At 40.2% G+C, this 18389-nt stretch overlaps 1 protein-coding gene across 2 annotated transcripts in view; it reads right to left on the bottom strand.

Annotated features, from left to right (window-relative positions):
• Nucleotides 1–18389, bottom strand: part of SEC16B (SEC16 homolog B, endoplasmic reticulum export factor) — an 83500-nt gene that overhangs the window by 45034 nt on the left and 20077 nt on the right. For both annotated transcript variants that reach the window (XM_070746678.1, XM_070746677.1), the window contains exons 7-15: nt 16069–16226; nt 13232–13293; nt 11134–11269; nt 10195–10425; nt 9189–9286; nt 9009–9090; nt 6018–6135; nt 5533–5644; nt 777–882 (exon numbers count right to left, since the gene is read on the bottom strand). In XM_070746678.1, the coding sequence (XP_070602779.1) occupies nt 777–882; nt 5533–5644; nt 6018–6135; nt 9009–9090; nt 9189–9286; nt 10195–10425; nt 11134–11269; nt 13232–13293; nt 16069–16226 (1103 nt within the window). The remainder of the gene's footprint in view (nt 1–776; nt 883–5532; nt 5645–6017; nt 6136–9008; nt 9091–9188; nt 9287–10194; nt 10426–11133; nt 11270–13231; nt 13294–16068; nt 16227–18389) is intronic.

Below are 18389 nucleotides of genomic sequence, written 5' to 3'. Positions count from 1 at the left end.
TTACTCTAAAAAGATAGAATGCCTTGTGCTGCACTATATCCCTTCCCTAGAACCTTTGCTAATCTTGAAATTCAAACAGCTCCTTCCTTCAGATCGGCCAAATGGGTACCAACCAGTAGCAGGTTGCTACTGGTATGATAAAGGAAGCTGCACTGGTAGAGATCACTATGCTGTGCATACAGCTTCGGTTAGCTGGTGTGCGACATACGTGTCCCAGTGTGTTTTTGCTTCTGCGCATACGCAGGAAGCAAAATCTCGCGAGGGGGCGCGTGTGCACGTGAGATTTCTGTGATTTTTTTGGCAGTGCACCAGTAGCGCTGGTAATGGGAATCCGCCTTTGGTACCGACCTGCTGGTGATGTCAATGAACTAGAACAACCAGTACCGGTCCATGGGCACTGCCATCTTTTTTAAAAAAATTTTTTTTTACTGTTTTGAAGGTTTTTCCTGTTTTATTGCTTGTAAAAAAGGCCCTCCGCTTGCCTACGGGTTTATACTGACCTTTATTCCTTCACCCAAAGCACAGCTGATCAGTTCCTCAGCTCTGTTTCAAGCTGATTTCAGCTACTGAGCACGTGGAGAAGACAAATTGCACAAGGGGACATGCGCGCACACAAAACTTTACAATGTGAACCAGTAGGAAAGATAAGTGGAACCTGCTTCCATTTGCATATCATGGAAGTTGGGTAAACTAAACAAGAGGCCCTCACTCCAGGAAATATTTTTCATTATAAATGCCTGTGAACATTTGGCCCTTTTTAATTGGCTTGTTATTACCTGGAAAGAAGGGATGAAAGCTTGGGGACACCCCAGTAATCGACAATATTCAAGGATTTCCATTCTATGAATACATTCTGTCTTTGCAAACTGGGAAAAGGTCTGGCTGAAAGAAAAAATCAGATCAGGAGTTGAGAAGCAGAAGCTAATTTCATCCTTAGAGCCCAATTTATTCTTTCCATCAAATTCTGCCTTCCACAGAAGTTGGAGGATAAAATTAGAGATGCTGGCAGTCTAAATGGTAGGCAATTGTTTAACTAATTTAAAAACTGATGGGCAATTAAGATTCACTGAAGTATTAACAAAATTTCACTATTGGATATTTTTCAAAATATTAAAGAAAATGGCACATCGTGTCTATTATGCAAAATAAAAGGTAAATCTCATTCTAAAAATTACAATATTTCTTTAATGTTTCTTCCCTGATGAATACATTATAATTAATAGACGTTAAAAGTAAAACTGCACATGACAGAAATATGTTTCCTGTTATCACTGTTTGATTTTTCTCTACTCCTCTTCATTCAACAATATGGAGGGTTCATTTTTGTATCATTATGTTTATTTTATTAAGTAATCTGGCACTGAACAAGTGGAAGACAATACAGTATGTAAATGCTTTCAATAAATGTAACATTTCGAGTTTGTTTAGGTTTCTTCTTTTCCTTTGTGTCTGCTTCATGAAATGTAGACTTAATGGATGAAAATATTAAAGTAAGGTAAAAATAACAAATTTACTGTGGAACGGGGATACTTATTGTGTAATAAATAGAATTTGGGCTTGTCCCTTTGAGTTCCCTTTCAGCGGATTCACTTCCCACCCAACTCCTGTTAAGTTTCCTCTTAGCAGATAGCTACAGCTTCCCAGAGGGATGTATTTATAGACCAGCTGTCTCCATGGTTTCATTTTGAGTGTCTACGAGTTCATTTACAATATAATACTAACTGGAAAGATACAGGGAGGATGTTTCTCTACTCCTAGGTGGAGCTGTTGCTTTACTTATTTTTTTTAAAGAGGAAATTGTACTTAAGATTCAGAAAGCTTAAGAAAGGAAGAGGTTGCCTTAAATGGAAAAAATGAAGGAAAAATAATAACAAGTGTGGCTTTTGGATACTTCATTGTTAACTTTTGTGGAAGCGGTAAGCAGAAAATCTGGTTTCACCCAAGAATAGATTTCTAAACACATTTGATTTCACAGAAATTACTTTAAGCGACTCCCAAGAATTGGTTACGTGTGTTGCTTAAAGATGCAAGGTGTGTTTGGCTTTGTCATACAAATAAGGCACAACCAGCTTAAAGGTGAAATGAATCATTAAACACTTATCCTTGTTATCTGGCCAGAGCGCTATTAATATAAGTGGAATTGCTAGCTCTGTAAATTGGATTTTTAACCTTACCTATGCCTCTTAAGGTGAATGATTACATCAGCTGCAGTGTTTGCCTTATCTTACAGGAAGCTAGCTTCAATAGAGCACTTTGGTACACTGAAGTTCAGATCTCTACCTGTCTCATCAGCTAGAGAATCACTTACATGTGCCCACTCAGAATACCAAACACTCTCCTTTCCACATTGCAGCTAAAATTAATTTTAATCTTAATATTCCCTGGTCTGCCCAATACTTGAACTTCTCATCAGCATTTGACACCCACAGTGAGATGCTAGTGAAATCAGTAGCTGGTAAATCACCTGTTTCACAGAATAATTGCTATCTTGTAGTAGCTATACAGAATACTTTATAAAGAAGAAGCTGGGGCATTGGAGAGGAAATGCATAAATTAGATTTCTATATTCCAGCATACAGGATATGTTATTTTAGAGAATTAGTTAATATTTATTATTTGGAATAATACTATTTTCTCTCCAGGGCTCTGTCATTCAGTTTTATTGCTACTGAAGATAAGTGCTCTGCTTTGTTTTATTAATATGTTTATACAATCTGATTTTGTGAAAATAATTCAGAACCAAATACCATTACATTTAGTAGATTTACTTCTAAAGTAATCACAGACTAAATTCAAATATAGTTATCAAAATCGGAATGTACAATTTTGCAAAATTTCCTAGTTCCAACATTTTCTTTACATTTTCATTTCAGATCTATTCCCTAATTCACAGGCATCCACTATAGTCTGGTTTATAATAGTAGAAATGAATGATTGAATGGTTAAGAAAACTTAATTTTAACAAAGGTTAGAGATGATACGATAGCTGTCTTCCAGTACTTGAGAGCGGTAACGAAGAAGAGATGATTGACTTATTCTCCAAAGTTGTTATTACCATTAAAGCCCTAAATGGCTCAGGGCCAGACTATTTACAGGACCGCCTCCTCCCTCATACCTCAGTGTGGCCAGTAAGGGCCCATAGAGTCGGCCTTCTCCAGATCCCATCCGCCAAACAGTGTCAGTTGGTGGGACCTCAGGGAAGAGCCTTCTCTGTGGCAGCTCCGACCCTGTGGAATCAACTGCCCCCAGAGATCTGCACTATCTCCTCCCTAAAGGTTTTCCGGAAAGCAGTTAAGATCTGGCTTTTATGGCAGGCATGAAATTAGATTGATTGTAATGTATGCATGGTTTTTTAATGATATTATCATTTTTACTACATTGTTGATCTTATTGTTGTATTTTTATTGCTTTTTTTTTCTATTGTTGTATTTATGACTGTTGTTAGCTGCTCTGAGTCCGTTTTGGAATAAGTGGCATATAAATACAATAAATAAATAAGTGCCCGAGAACAAGACAAAAAATAATGGCTGGAAGTTTGTTGAAGAAAGAATTAAGGAGGAATTTCCGGAGAGTGAAAACAATTAATCAATGGAAGAGCTTGCTTCCCAGAGATGTAGATGCTCCATCACTCAACAGTTTTTAAAAAAAGATTAGACAATTTTTTGTCTGGGATGATATAAATCTGTGATGGCGAATCTATGGCACGCATGCTGGAAGTGGCACACAGAGCCGTCTCTCCAGGTACATGAGCCATCACTCTTCTGGATTCTACTGCACCAGTCTGCTGGTCTTTACACAAGCAGGAGCACCGGAAATTGGAAGAGCAGCCACCCAGTACACATGCCAGAAAAATGATCTTGCAGTTTCCAGAGACCACGTGTGCCTGGATTCTAAAACCTGTTGCTATTGCTTTACACATGAGCTTGTGATGCTTCTGCCCCAGGCAGGTGGGTGGAGCATCCCAGTGGGTGGGCTGAACCTCCTGCCTCCACCGTTACCAATTCGCAGAACAGGCTGAACCTGGAGCAACCCACTATTGGCGCACTGGCCAGCTGGTATTCGTGCATGCATGCACACCAGAAAACAGACCATATTCCCATGTGTGCTGAGTGGCTACTCTTCCACTTTGCAGCATGTGCACATCCACCCACACTCCCGTTTAGACACTTGGTGCCAAAAAAATTCGCTAACACTGGTATAAGTTCTCCTGTCTTGAACAGGAGGTTGGTTTATCTTTACATCTTCCAATGTATTATTATTATTATTATTATTATTATTATTATTATTATTAATTAATAATTGTATGCCGCCCCTCTCTGAAGACTCGGGGCATGTATGTAGCATGTAACACTGCAGCTTGTCCTAAATGCTGACCTCCAGTGATGTGGAACTTCAATAATTTTTGATTGAAGCAATAGTCAAGTCTGCTAAAGACTGAAAACTGAAATCCCACATATATAAAATCAGAGCTGGAAGGGACCTTGCAGATCTTCTAGTCCAACTCTCTGCTCAAGCAGAAAATCATAAATCATTTCAGACTGGCTGCCCAATCTCTTTTACAATTTTTGAAGATAAGCAGTTCCACTGATTGTTGTCACTACCAGGAAACTTCTAGGCTGCTTTTCTCCTTGATTAGTTTCCATCCATTGCTTCTTGTCCTCCCTTTAGGTGCTATGGAGTGGCAGCCCCTCAAATATTGAAACACTGCTATCATGTCTTTCTTTTCATTAGACTAGTCACTAGACATACCCAATTCCTTCAATTGTTTTTCATATGTTTTAGCCTCCAGTCCCCTAATCATTTTTGTTGCTCTTCTCTGCACTCTTTCTAGAATCTCAACATTTTTTCTGTTGTAGCAACCAAAATGGGATGAAATATTCCAAGTGTGATCTTTATATGGCATTATAAGTATGATACTAATACTTCAGAGCATCTCGATTTTATCCCTCTGTTAATGCAGCTCAGGACTGCGTTATTTAAGGCTCATATTTAAGACTTCCACTTAAATATGAGCCAGCCTCAAGTCATCGTCCCCAAGTAAAAATACAGTGGCATATAATGAAGATATAGATTTATCTGTAACAATAACTGATGTGCTTCACCACACACAATTATAACTATAGTATCTGGAGAAGAAGCTTGCCCAGTATAATAATTGTGAGATATGTTGCCAAATGGTCAACCAGCCTGTTACCTAATATGCATCTCTTAGCAAAATATATTGTTTTATTCCCTTTCCATGGCTAGTTTTCTTTGCTGATTTATTGAAGGCATAATAACAATCCTAAACTTAGTTCAAATTCCCACTACATGAACTATCTTCCCATCTTCATATGGCAACTCATACCACCTCAATAGAAAATGCTATCTTGTCTTCAAGCACCATCCAATATTTTGGGTTCTGCTTCAATTTGGAATCAATACTAGGGCTGCTAGTGGGAATTTTGAAAGGGATAAGCCTGAATTTGGGAAAGAAAAGTATAAAATTAAATGATATTTTTTTAATTAAGTAGGAACTTCTTGTTCACTCACCTCTGACTACTTCCCAGCAACACCATATAATCTGTTTGAACTGGGTAGTGGCCAAAAGGGACATTTGCCATCAGGTAGCAGAAGTGAGCAGCTTCTATTAATCCTTTCCCAGCTGAATAAATAAAAGGGCACACATTAATTAATATATGGGAAAAACATAAGAGAGTACAAAATGCATTATGATTGTTTTAAGGAAAAGGAAGCCTTGTGAGAAAAAAGGAAGATTCATTGGGAGAAACTACAAACTTTTTGTAGCATTAAAATTCATCTGCATTACCTCTCTTTTAAAGACATATCAGACTAATTTGCCCATCCTGTATACTTAAATGCAACAAACGTTCTAGCTCTTTTATGATTGTCAACCTCATTGATTGTTTCTGATATTGTTATTGTTTTTTCAGGCAGATGCGGAGAAAGGACACAAGACAGGAGGAATTATATAATTCCACCACCACCTCACCCCATGCATGTATGAATTTCCTCACCCAATGTGTCTCCCATAGTGATGATAGCTCTGGAATTCAGGTCCAGGTCTCCTACTTGATTAGACAGCATGACAGCTAGGTGTGGCCTCCAGTCTCCCCATTTCTCATCTCCACAGGACTACAGTCAAAAAAAAGGAAATTACAGAGTACAAAGGAGAAAAAACACCACTATTTGCTCAAAGTTGTTTCCTCTGTCTGGCAAGAGATCCAGGAAAAGTGCTCCAAATTTTTGGGAAGCAAACCAATTTTTGTTTGTGGTTCATGCACACAAAGCACAGAGGGTATCAGGCTTGAAGCACAAATAAAATATATAATTTTTAAGGAAACCTTCACCAAATGCCAGTGCTAACATTACAACTCTTAAAATGCTGAGCCAGCCAAAACTCAGAGAAGTTTATTTCCCAGCTTTTATCCAAGGCAGCTTACAGTATAGGAGGATCTTCCTCCTATGACAGTAACCAGGCAAGGTACAGATGGGGAGGGAGGGAGGGGGAGGGGGGAAGGGAGGGGGGAGGGAGATTCAAAATGACCCAGCAAGCTTCATGGTTGAGGGAGCACTTGAATCTCCTTTCTTCAGTCTGACTCCAACATTAATGAGTCACCCCACTGACTAATTGGACTAGAGAAGGCTGACCTGAAGTAAAATTTCAGCACATTTTGGCTTCTGAAATATACCAAAGTTTCTGGCCCCATTATTGCTTCCCATAGAACAATGGTTAACCTTTTGACTTGATGGCTTCTTTCTCAGCAGGAAATCTTTAGATTGCTAGAGAACTTGGAACCAAAGAACCACTTATATAGAAGATTTGAAATGGATGCTCATAAGAAAACAGCAAGAATACAGCAAGAAAGGGGGTAATGGCAGAACAGTTACTCCATGAAAATTCTCAGAGTGTTTCATTCAGACTATCTCCATCCCAGTAAACTCATTCCTTCATTAAACTATACTTTAATTTGCCCTAACAAAGACAGAAGGTAGAACATGCACTTAGAATGCAACCTGAAAGAGATATTCCTATCAAGGACACTGGAGTATAGGTTAGCTATATCTAAGGCATAATCACACCCTCATTAGCTCGGTTAGGCTGCAACATATCACCCCTTTCAGAAGAGAGGTGCAGCATATGGCCCTAAAACTGGCAGGCAGAAAGAGCTACATAGAATGGCATAATTTCACACGTTCCAAACTTCTCTGTTCAGCTGAAGGTCAGGCTGCCAGATCCTAAGTCCCAGCCTAAATATGAATCAGCTGATTCCATTTCAGCCTTGACATAAATGATTAATTATTGTCACTTTTGGTTTAGACCAGGGGTGTCAAAATCACAGTGTCACAGTGGTGTCACATGACATACCAGGGCTTTTCTACCCCTTCACTAAATGATGCATCCGACCCACAGGCCAGGAGTTGACAGCCCTGGTTTAGATCAAGATTATTCTTAATTGTTCCCTGAACACAGCCAATAAATTTAAGACATAAATATTTCCTCAGCAATTTTTCAGGTACAGCTAACATATTCATCAGTTAAGTAGCTTAACATATTTAGCCACCAAATAAATGAATAGAATATAGTTGATCCTTTCTTAGCCCGCTGCCTTATGTACTGTAACTTATGCTTTCTCAAGCATTGTCAACAAAACTGGTCAAGTCCTAGATTAAAATGTCAGAATAGAGAAGGTTGGGTTAGCCTTGAATTCTACCGATCTAATAACTACAGTAAGTCTGAGTATCTGAGCAATCTGCAATTATTGCTGGTGTCAACAAGCTATTGTCAATATTGACAACTAGAAAAGGCTGAGCAATCTTCCCTGCTGAGCCTTGTAGACATTTATAATTGCGCATATGCCATGCGTACACCAATTTTGGCATCTTCAGATGTTCACATGCACAGAGGTGGCAGGAAGGAGAAAGACAAAAACAGTAAATGATTCTAGCAATCCCCTTAAGTGCACATTCTTAGTTTTTTTTTAAAGCAACTTTGTTTTTATCAGTCTAGTTTCGGATTTGTCTAGATCCAAACTCACGCCGTGTCAAACTCACGTCGTTATGGCAGCATTGCATGACTATTTCCCCCTTCACTAAACCGGGTGCAGGTGTGGCCAGCACATGATGCTTCCAGCCCATGAGCTGATTGTTTGACAGCCCTGATCTAGACTGTGGTACTTCTCTACTTTATGCACCCTAAAAGATGCTTTGTAGCACGGGTGTATCTTAGCTTACCTCGCCTCTGGTTCGCTTCCTCCCACCCTTCCTGGGCAAACACGAGTGCTTTGCGCACACACACACTTGCAAGCACAGTGCCAAAACCCAAACTTGTGTGTATGCCAGAAGCAAAAAAAACCCCAGCTTCTGCATGTGTACAGAAGCCAAAGAGAAGATGGCGGTGCCATAGGCACCACCATTAGAGGCAATTCAGGAGAGTGGCCAACCAACGATTGCGCCCAGTTCTGTGAGCGGGGAGAAATTCCCGTTAGCGAGAAACACACCTCTGTTTTGTAGCATTTCAGGCATGGGGGAATTGAGACATCTCCCCCGGGCCTATACAGTTTATGCATGGTATGTTTGTGTGTATGTTTTGCTTTTTAATAAGGGGCTTTTAGTGACTTTTAATTATTAGATTTGTTATACATTGTTTTATTGTTGTTGTGAGCCGCCCCAAGTCTGGGGAGAGGGGCGGCATACAAATCTAATTAATACTACTACTACTACTACTACTACTACTACTACTAATAATAATAATAATAATAATAATAATAATAATAATAATAATAATAATTTCTGCACTGCTCTCTCTGCACAAAGAGCCCATGACTCCAGGGGCCAAGAGGTTTCCACCTGGTCCTATCTAACTGCTGCCTTAGGCTTGGCTCCTCCATCTAAGCTGCCCTTCATTGCCCATCTTCACTTGACAGACTCCTCGCCTCAGGTCCATCCTGCCTAGGCCAGATACACAGGACCTATGAAAGCAGAGGGGCAGAGGCAGAAACCAATACCAAAGATGCCTGGGGTATCCTTCCAGACATGAGCTGGAAAAGTGTCTGCAGAGGATCGTTGGAGGCCAGTGTGCTTGTGAACCTGCAACAGGACAGAATAAATCATTTTGTCAGACATGGCAAATATGGGCATTTAAAACATCCGCTCATGCTGAAGAAGCAGCAAAGCATTCTACACACCTAGTCAGGACCCAGCTGTAAATCCTTGAGTTCATCTTGCTTGATAGAAAAAGTGCATGGCCCCACAGCTGGTTCTCCATAGCCCAGTCCAGGGCTTCCTATGAGCAAGCAAATTATAATCAAACCCTTGACATCCACCAACTGCACCCTACTCTATCCATACTATTACTTTCCAATGTGACTAACAGTCAAGGTTCATGGCAGATGAGAGCTAGCCTTGCCACTCATCAGTGGTCTCCAATGTGTCCCATGGAAAGGGTCGAGCTCTGCCTAAGTATAATGGATATGAGAATCAAGAAAACATAGGGAAATGTTATTACCCTAATATTATATTCCACAGAATAAAACAGATATTAGCCAGATATTAAGCAGAACAAGATCAGCAATTTGAGATTCGTTAAGATCTGAGAGGGTGGACCTGTGGGTCCTTGGGATGTAGAGCAGGCTGTGTGGTACCCTTTGGGTGGATGGAAATTCTAGATGTTTCAAATCAACTAGAAAGCATAGCCAGTGGCAAGAGATTGTGTAAGCTGTAACCTTAAACATGCAAAAGACATGAAACTGTCACTTCTGAACCAATATAATCATTTGCCTAAATATTCCTATTGCAATTTAGTTTTTTACTCTTTTTTCCTCATGAAGGAGCCCCAAGAGCTATACAAAAATAATAAAAACAATGCTCCATGAAAATAATTTGACAAAAGTAAATAATAATAAAACAAAGTTCCATAAAGCAAGCCAATAAAACCAGTGGAGTACAACACTTTAAAATAGAGTTTAATTAAAAGACAGTCTAATAGTGCTGTACTTCTCAATAAAAGCAATATATTTCTCTGCGGAAATATATTGCGTCTGATTTGCATTCTCCCAGCATTTCTCATGCAAAATGAGACTGTGGATTCACAGACATATGAGTAATCATCTGAGGTTATAACAATAGGAGTGTGATCCAAGACTCTGTGCACATAATCCCCTCAGAAAGCAAACCTGGAGACTTAGCTCTTACTTTCTTTCTGCCATAGAAAAGGAGTTTGGTGAACTTCTCTATTTTTTGCTCTAGTGTTCCAGCCATTGGGACCTTCTCCCCTGTGAGAAGGTCCATGGTTCCACAGCCAGGCAGGGGCCATTCTTCTCCTGTCAGGTTAATCAGGTCCACCCGTGGCTCTTGTCTTTTGTACTTTTCCCGATATTTGCAATCTTGCATCAACAGCTCAGCTGTATCTGATCCCACCATGGACTGCGAATGGGAGGGGAGAAAACAGCACACATTAAATGGATTGGAAGATCAGAAATATCGGGGGTAACAACACAGCAAGAAAAGGGGCAGTAGTAGGACAGTGGCAGAACAGGACCATGAGCATTCTCAGAGTGTCTCATACTTTAATTTGTTTTTAAGTTTAACACTTTGCTGGAAAATAAGCCCCCCAAATCCATGAAAACCAGAGTCAAGAACTGATTTCTCAATCATCAAATCTGTGCTTCAGATTAACTCATTTACTTTACTGCTAGAGTTTGATAATTAAAATGATCTTAATGTGTCCCAAAAGCTATCTCAGAATATTTGAAAAGGGTTGAGGAACCTGATGGAGGGAGGCTTCACTAGAGGGGCAGCCTATACGCTTTCAATACGTTTACAAACGCATATTCAGGCACAAGACTGACCACAGTCTTTCCAATGTGAATAGCATAGAATTGGCAACATTGGGGTAAATGGCGAAAGGAAGAGATCAAGTTATCTGTCTTCAATGCTATGACCAGTATGTCACGTTGGAAATTGTGTAATCATCAGACACCCTAAGAAAGCTATTAAAATACTGCTGATCTGCAGAATATATTCAGTTAGGGGGAAAACCTACCCCCCACCCAGAAGAATAGAAACTCATTCTGTCTGGACTGAATTCATCATTTTCCATAAGCACCCAGGACTGCCCTCCTTTATACTTACTCCATTTTGTCGGCACAGAAGGAGAAGGAGTTTCCAAAGCAAGGCAGAATCTCGGCCCTGCTTAGTTGTCAAGTCACAGCCAGTGACTGCTTTGCGCTGACAGAATGTCATCATATCTACCTTGTGCAGATCTTCCCTGAAAGAGAAGCAAAGAAGGCCACAACAATAGTTTAATTAAATCTCGGCAGGATTTAATGCATGTGTGTATTATTTGTGCCATTTTGTGTAAGCAGTTCACCGAAAAGCAAAGACTTGTCCTAGATAATCATTTAGGTCACCTTCCCTAAAGAACACCCATGTTTCAGTTGAACACTCCCACACACGCACACACACACTTTCCTCCTGATTCTTCCACCTCATTCTCTGCACATTCATACATCAAACTGCCATTATCCATTTTTGTGCCTCCTCCAGTTCTGTCACCCTCTTTGATGAGTATTTCACTCCCAAAGCTGAAGAGCGATTCCTGGCTATTAGGAGACCATTTCCTGTCACCATTCCCCTCTGATGAAATGTCAGCCAGCTATTCTGGACCATTAGCCAGTAATTATAGACTTTAGAAAGACTTCTCTGCCAGCTCCCATAATGGGAACTTCTGGCAAGCGAGCAATCTATCCAGGATCTGGAAAGCAAAAGTATGGCTCATCTCTTTGACCTAGCTACAGGAATAGGTGGTCCAAGTAATCACATTCTCCAGCAAATAATAAAGAAATATGTAAGGACCTCTTTCCTTTTCCTCTGTTCTCCCCTTTTAGTCTTCTGCCACATAACTAAAATAGGTAAATTGCTGTGCAGTACTTTATATGACCCACAATATATTAAAAACCTAGCCAAATCATGTAAAAAATATATCAGATTTTGTCCTGAGAAAATTCCATAACAAAAGGCCCCCATAGGTTTCTTAGTCAGGTAGAAAGTTAGCGTGAAATATTCTAGGAAATATTAAAATGGCAGAATATTTCCCTTAAAAGAGAAATAAAAATCTTAAAGGAAACAGAAGCAAAAGGCCTCAGTTCCCTGCCCAAGCAGATATTTTGGTGACAGTTTATCTACAAGACAAAAGATTGGGCCAGTCTATCTACAAAACAAAGACCTTCAGAGCAAAGCCGTTTAGCCACAAAAGAAAATTGGCCTTAGTTGCATCACCCAGCAAGTTTCAACCAAGCCCATGAGCATGGCTTATGCAGGATGCCCTGCATTTTCTTTCAATATCTTTCAATGCAAATTGGGTGCCCTGGGGTAGAGCTCCATTTTCGTTACCCCACTGCATCCCCCCCGCTCCGGTCCAGGCATTAGCCCACCCCTGTATATACCCAGCGCTTGAAACCCACATGGTCCTGTTCGCCATTAAACCATCCTTCAAAGCAGTCTCCATGTTTTCAGTGTCTTTCTCCCCACTTGGAATTGAACCCAGATGGACATTTCTTCCATCAATCACCATATTATAATTGAGACAGAATTAGAACAAGAATTGTAGCAGCTTACTATCATTTTAACCCTCCTTTTAACTTTCAGGAACACACTTAAGATCTGGATTGATAGATGTCTACATAAAAGTTTTAATTAAAATAGTATTGTACTACCCCATTTACAGATCGTACTCCACTTACAACCATGTGTTTAGTGACCATTCAAAGGTACTATGGCACTGAAAAAAGTGACATATGACTGTTTTTCACATTTAAGATTATTGCAGCATCCCTGGGGGTCACATGATAAAAATTTGGACTCTTGGCAATAGGCGTGTATTTATGACGGTTGCAATGTCCCAGGGCCATATAAGTCTTCTGACAAGCAAAGTCAATGGAGAAGCCAGATTTACTTCATAACAATGTTACTAACTTAGCAACTGAGCGATTCACTTAACAACTGTGACAAGAAAGGTCATAAAATGGGGCAAAACTCACTTAACAACTGCCTTGCTTAGGGTTGGAAATTTTAGGCTCAAAAGTCAAGGACTACCTGTATTATGAAAAACTTCCAAAGTTTCCCCAGGAATGAGTTTCATCTACTTCCATTTTGTTACCATTAGTCCAAACATGGCTGGCTGCTGTTTGAAAGGACAGGAGCCAACTTATTCTCCTGTCACGTCTTGTACCTGATTAAAGGTCCTGGAAAGGCTCTCATTGTTTCCTGCTCAGCATTGTCATGTAGAATAATCTGCAAAACAGAAGCAGACTCAAAGGCTTGGCTTGCGGATTTTAGCATGGCAAAATTGTCAATAAACTATAACAGCCTGGTTCACTCATAAAGAATGGATTTATAACTCACATTAAGCTAAAGCAAAGAAACATTTTTGTAATTTAGATTATGTTCACAAGTAGGTTTCGAACAATAATTGCCTACATTCATTACGCCAAACTATAGTTAGCCAGCATGCTACAGGATACTTGTTTAAGTTAGCAGAAAGTATTTGCCTTTTGCATATCTATCTACAGGTGGTCCTCAACATATAATAGTTCAGTGATGGCCAACGTATGGCACAGGTGGCAAGCAGAGCCATATTTAAGGGCACATGAGGCATTGCCCTATGTCAGCGCATGCACCCATGTGTGCACTGGTCAGCTGATTTTCTGCCTTCTTTTTGCTTGTTTTCACTCCCCCCAGGCTTCAGAAAAGCCTCCTGAAAAACGGGCCATCCAGGAGTTTAGAACCGAACTTCCGGTTGGGCTGTTGGGCCATTTTTTAGCCATCCCGAGGCTTCAGGAAGCTTTCCTAAACCCTGGGCAGAGCCGAAAAAAAGTTGAACAGCCCTACCGAACGTCCACAGGCTTCAGTGAGGCCTGTGAGCGTGCATGGGAGGGCAGCATAGGTGGCCGTGTGTATGCACGGGGGCAGCGCAGGGATTGTGCGCATGCACAGGGAAGGCATATTGCATTATGGGTGTGGCTATCGCACGCATGCACACTCTTTCTGCACCCGAGCCAAAAAAGGTTCGCCATCACTGCAATAGTTCATTTAGTGACCGTTCAACAGCACTGCAAAAAGTAACTTTTTCACACTCACAACCATTGCAGTATCCCCATGGTCATATGATCCAAATTTAAATGCTTGGCAATTGGTTCATATTATGACAGTTGCAATATCCCAGGGCCCTGTGATTACCTTTTGCAACCTTCTGACAAGCAAAATCAATGGGGAAACCAGATTCATTTAACAATGATGCTACTAACTTGACACCTGTGGTAATTCACTTAACAAGAAAAGTTATAAAATAGAACAAAATTCATTTAACAACTATTTTCCTTAGCAATATAAATTTTGTGTTCAGTGGTGGTTGTAAGTTGAGGACCACCTATACTCTGATTCCTTTTCTGTGGTACACTGAAATCTGACTCTATTGTTTTCTAAATAAACATTCAAAGAACTTTGTATTTCTTACGTCAATCTCTTTGATCTAAGAGCTTGCCTGATGGTAAATCTAAACTGAGCCCAAAAGCCACAGTTGAGACCTCTGGGTTTATCTTTGAGGAGGGAGAATTTAGAATCATGCTCTTCCTAACTCAAAGTGCAGTCCCTTAACTGCTGTTCATCTGGATCCCCAGAGTTGGTTACAAAATGTAGTTTGCAATATAGACTTTATTTGCCTGCATAACCTCTGTATCCCTCTTCTTTCAGAGCATTTAATATGTAAGCTGAATGCTAAAAGTCTCTTGGATGTTAGAAATTGAGGTTGTTTATAGAATGCATTATAACAACCATGTTACCTATAAGATGAATTATTGCAGAACGCAGCCGCGAGAGCCATCGTGGGGCTTCCAAGATTCGCCCATGTTTCCTCAACACTCCGTGGCTTGCATTGGCTGCCGATCAGTTTCCGGTCACAATTCAAAGTGTTGGTCATGACCTTTAAAGCCCTACATGGCTTTGGACCAGACTACCTCCGGAACCGCCTGCTACCGCACGAATCCCAGCGACCGATAAAGTCCCACAGAGTTGGCCTTCTCCGGGTCCTATTGACTAAACAATGTCATTTGGCAGACCCAGGAGAAGAGCCTTCTCTGTGGCGGCCCCGGCCCTCTGGAACCAACTCCCCCCGGAGATTAGAATTGCCCCCACCCTCCCTGTCTTTCATAAACTACTCAAGACTCATTTATACCGCCAGGAATGGGGGAGTTGAGATATTCCTTCCCCCTAGGCCATTACAAGTTATGCATGGTATGTCTGTGTGTATGTTTGGTTTTATAGTAAGGGTTTTTAGTTGTTTTATTATTGGATTGTCACATGCTGTTTTTATCATTGTTGTTAGCCGCCCCGAGTCTACAGAGGGGGGCGGCATACAAATCCAATAAATTGTTGTTGTTGTTGTTGTTGTTGTTGTTATTATTATTATTATTATTATGACATATTATGACATGGCTCTTTGTTTAGTGGGAATAAATATAAATTAGATGGGTAAATCAGAGAGGAAACAAGAATATCTCTGGGACCGCCTTCTGCCGCACGAATCCCAGCGACCGATTAGGTCCCACAGAGTGGGCCTTCTCCAGGTCCCGTCGACTGAACAATGTCAATTGGCGGGTCCCAGGGGAAGAGCCTTCTCTGTGGCAGCTCCGACCCTCTGGAACCAGCTCCCCCCTGAGATTAGAACTGCCCCCACCCTCCTTGCCTTCCGCAAACTCCTTAAAACCCACCTCTGCCGTCAGGCATGGGGGAACTGAAATATCTTCCCCAGGCCTATACTGCTTATGTATGGTATGTTGTGTGCATGTTTTTTTTAAAACTATGGGTTTTTAGCTTTCTAATTATTGAATTTGTATTATATATTGTTTTCTGTTACTGTTGTGAGCCGCCCCGAGTCTGCGGAGAAGGGCGGCATACAAATTTAATAAATAAATAAATAAACAAAGATCAATCAAATAATGCCAAGTTCTAATTCCATGTAAGCAGATATGCAATATCATACTTGTTACTAACGGACAACAAGATGTTTACCTCAAGGCTATGTATCTCAATAAGAGCAGGTTGCCCATCTGCTGGATCATTTGGACATCCTCGGACCAGCTGCCCTCCAGCTCCAAAACACAGAGGTACGTGAGGAAGGGTAAATTTGGGGGAGGTCACATGGCTAGACATAGCTTGGAAGTCTTCGACTAGAAGACAAAAAGACAGTCCTTTTACTGGTGGACAAACGGCCTAGATCACGGGTGTCAAACTGGAGACGTCACGTTACCATCATGTAATGTTTTGCAACATTTTTCCCTTTGCACAGCTGGGGTGAGTGTGGCTTTCTCATAACACATCCATCCCGCAGGCTGCCAGTTTGACACCTTTGGCCTAAATGATAAACTACAAATACAAATGTATCCCCAAATCTGCTCTACAAACAATGTCCCAGTGTCTATGTGTCCAGAAATCAAACACGATAGAAAATAAACTGATAGTTATTAAGTTGGATTCTAGTCCAGATTCTTTGAACTATGGCATAGATTTAAATGTGACTATGGATTAATAACAATTGATTAACTGATTGTACGATATTGCTACTGAGCAAGTCTTACTATGTATAAGTGTAGCAAAAAAAATGTACTGATTTTTAGGTTGTTAATATGCACATTTTAATGTGACATTTGCAAGGTGCCATGGCTTTATACAGATTTGGCAGCATTCAAATTTAACCAGTCATTATTTACCAGGTATCCAGTTTCTGTAATTACAGAAGTATGAGAGCACATCCTTTCCTTCTGACATGTCCTTAAAATTAGGCACAATAGAACAGCTCTTAGTAGAATTATGTGCATTAGTCCATTTATTTATAAAATGCTTCCTCTCAAAACTGAAAAGGAGAGTGATAATACGATTCAGATTTTTATGCAACCCTGCCTTAAATGCAGAGCCCACCTTCTAGAGAAACAAAGGAAAGCATCCTTTGGTCCCTTGTTATGCAGAGATTATGGTGATCTTGTAGGTGCTGATAAGAGCCTTTGAACTGCTTCAAAAAATCAAAAAAATCCTTACTTCTAGGTTTCATCTTTAAAAGCTAGAGCAGTTTCCATCAAGTCTGATCAGGGCTCAGGAATATAGTCACTACTCTTAAAAACCCAAACCTAAAGGGAAATCTAGGGCAGACAACAGGAGTATATTACTTATTCAATATTTTATAGTCAACATTTTCAGACAAATTCTCCCAGAGTAAGTTTTCAAATGTTATCAATAATGAACATAATAAAAGTATTGCTAGTTTTTTTTTAAATATTTTTGGGATGGGAGGAATAAAAGCAATAAAAGCTTGATTTTTTTTTTAAAGTTTTAGGAATAGCTTATAAGGGTAGGGACTACTATATAAATCTTGAGCAATCATGACAAGTAAAAACATAAAAACCCAAAGTCCTTAAAACCACCCAATCTAACTCTCCTTTGGGTAGACCATGAAACAGGGCCTTTCTCTCCAATCTCAGCATCACATATTCTTCAAAGGAAAAAGGGCCAAATTAGTACTAATATCACAACACGAAATCATAACTATGCTATTCAGATGAAACTTATCATAGATGGGTCTATTCAGATCTTCTTTTATCCAGAACATCCTTCCCTCCCTACAGATCAAACTGTTATGAAATTATCTCATCTTTTTAGCTCATCCAGTGCCAGCATTCAAATTTGAGGGAATCTTCAGATTGTCCTCCTGAACCAAATAGAATTTTTGGTTCTCTTACCCTGAGTTTCACAATAGTTCTATCCAGCCTGATTTTATTCCTGATTGTTTATCTTTTTTTTAACGTGCACTGAGAGCAAGCAACTGTGTGCTTTTTGCCGACGGCGTGAAACTTTTCAACACCACTGACAACACACTCACTCTCCAAAAGGACCTTGACTTTGTTTCAGATTGGTCTAACACCTGGCAACTCCAAATATCAACCAACAAATGCTCTACCCTCCACATCGGCAAAAAGAATCCAAACCTCATATATGAACTGAATAAACAAATCCTCACAGCCAACCCACATTTAGTAAAAGACCTTGGAATACTAATATCAAATGACCTAAGTGTTAAAGCTCACTGCAACAATATCGCCAAAAAGGCTTCCAGAGTTGTTAACCTGATCCTACGTAGCTTCTGCTCTGGCAATCTCACACAACTGACTAGAGCCTACAAAACTTATGCCAGACCCATTCTCGAATACAGCTCATCTGTCTGGAACCCACACCACATCTCAGACATCAACACTATCGAAAACGTCCAAAGATATTTCACCAGAAGAGCCCTTCACTCCTCCACTCAAAACAGAATACCTTACGAAAATAGACTAACTATC

Source organism: Erythrolamprus reginae, chromosome 3, assembly GCF_031021105.1.
Source record: "Erythrolamprus reginae isolate rEryReg1 chromosome 3, rEryReg1.hap1, whole genome shotgun sequence".
In the NCBI taxonomy this organism is placed as follows: Eukaryota; Metazoa; Chordata; class Lepidosauria; order Squamata; family Dipsadidae; genus Erythrolamprus; species Erythrolamprus reginae.
This window is presented reverse-complemented; position numbering and strand designations above follow the sequence as displayed.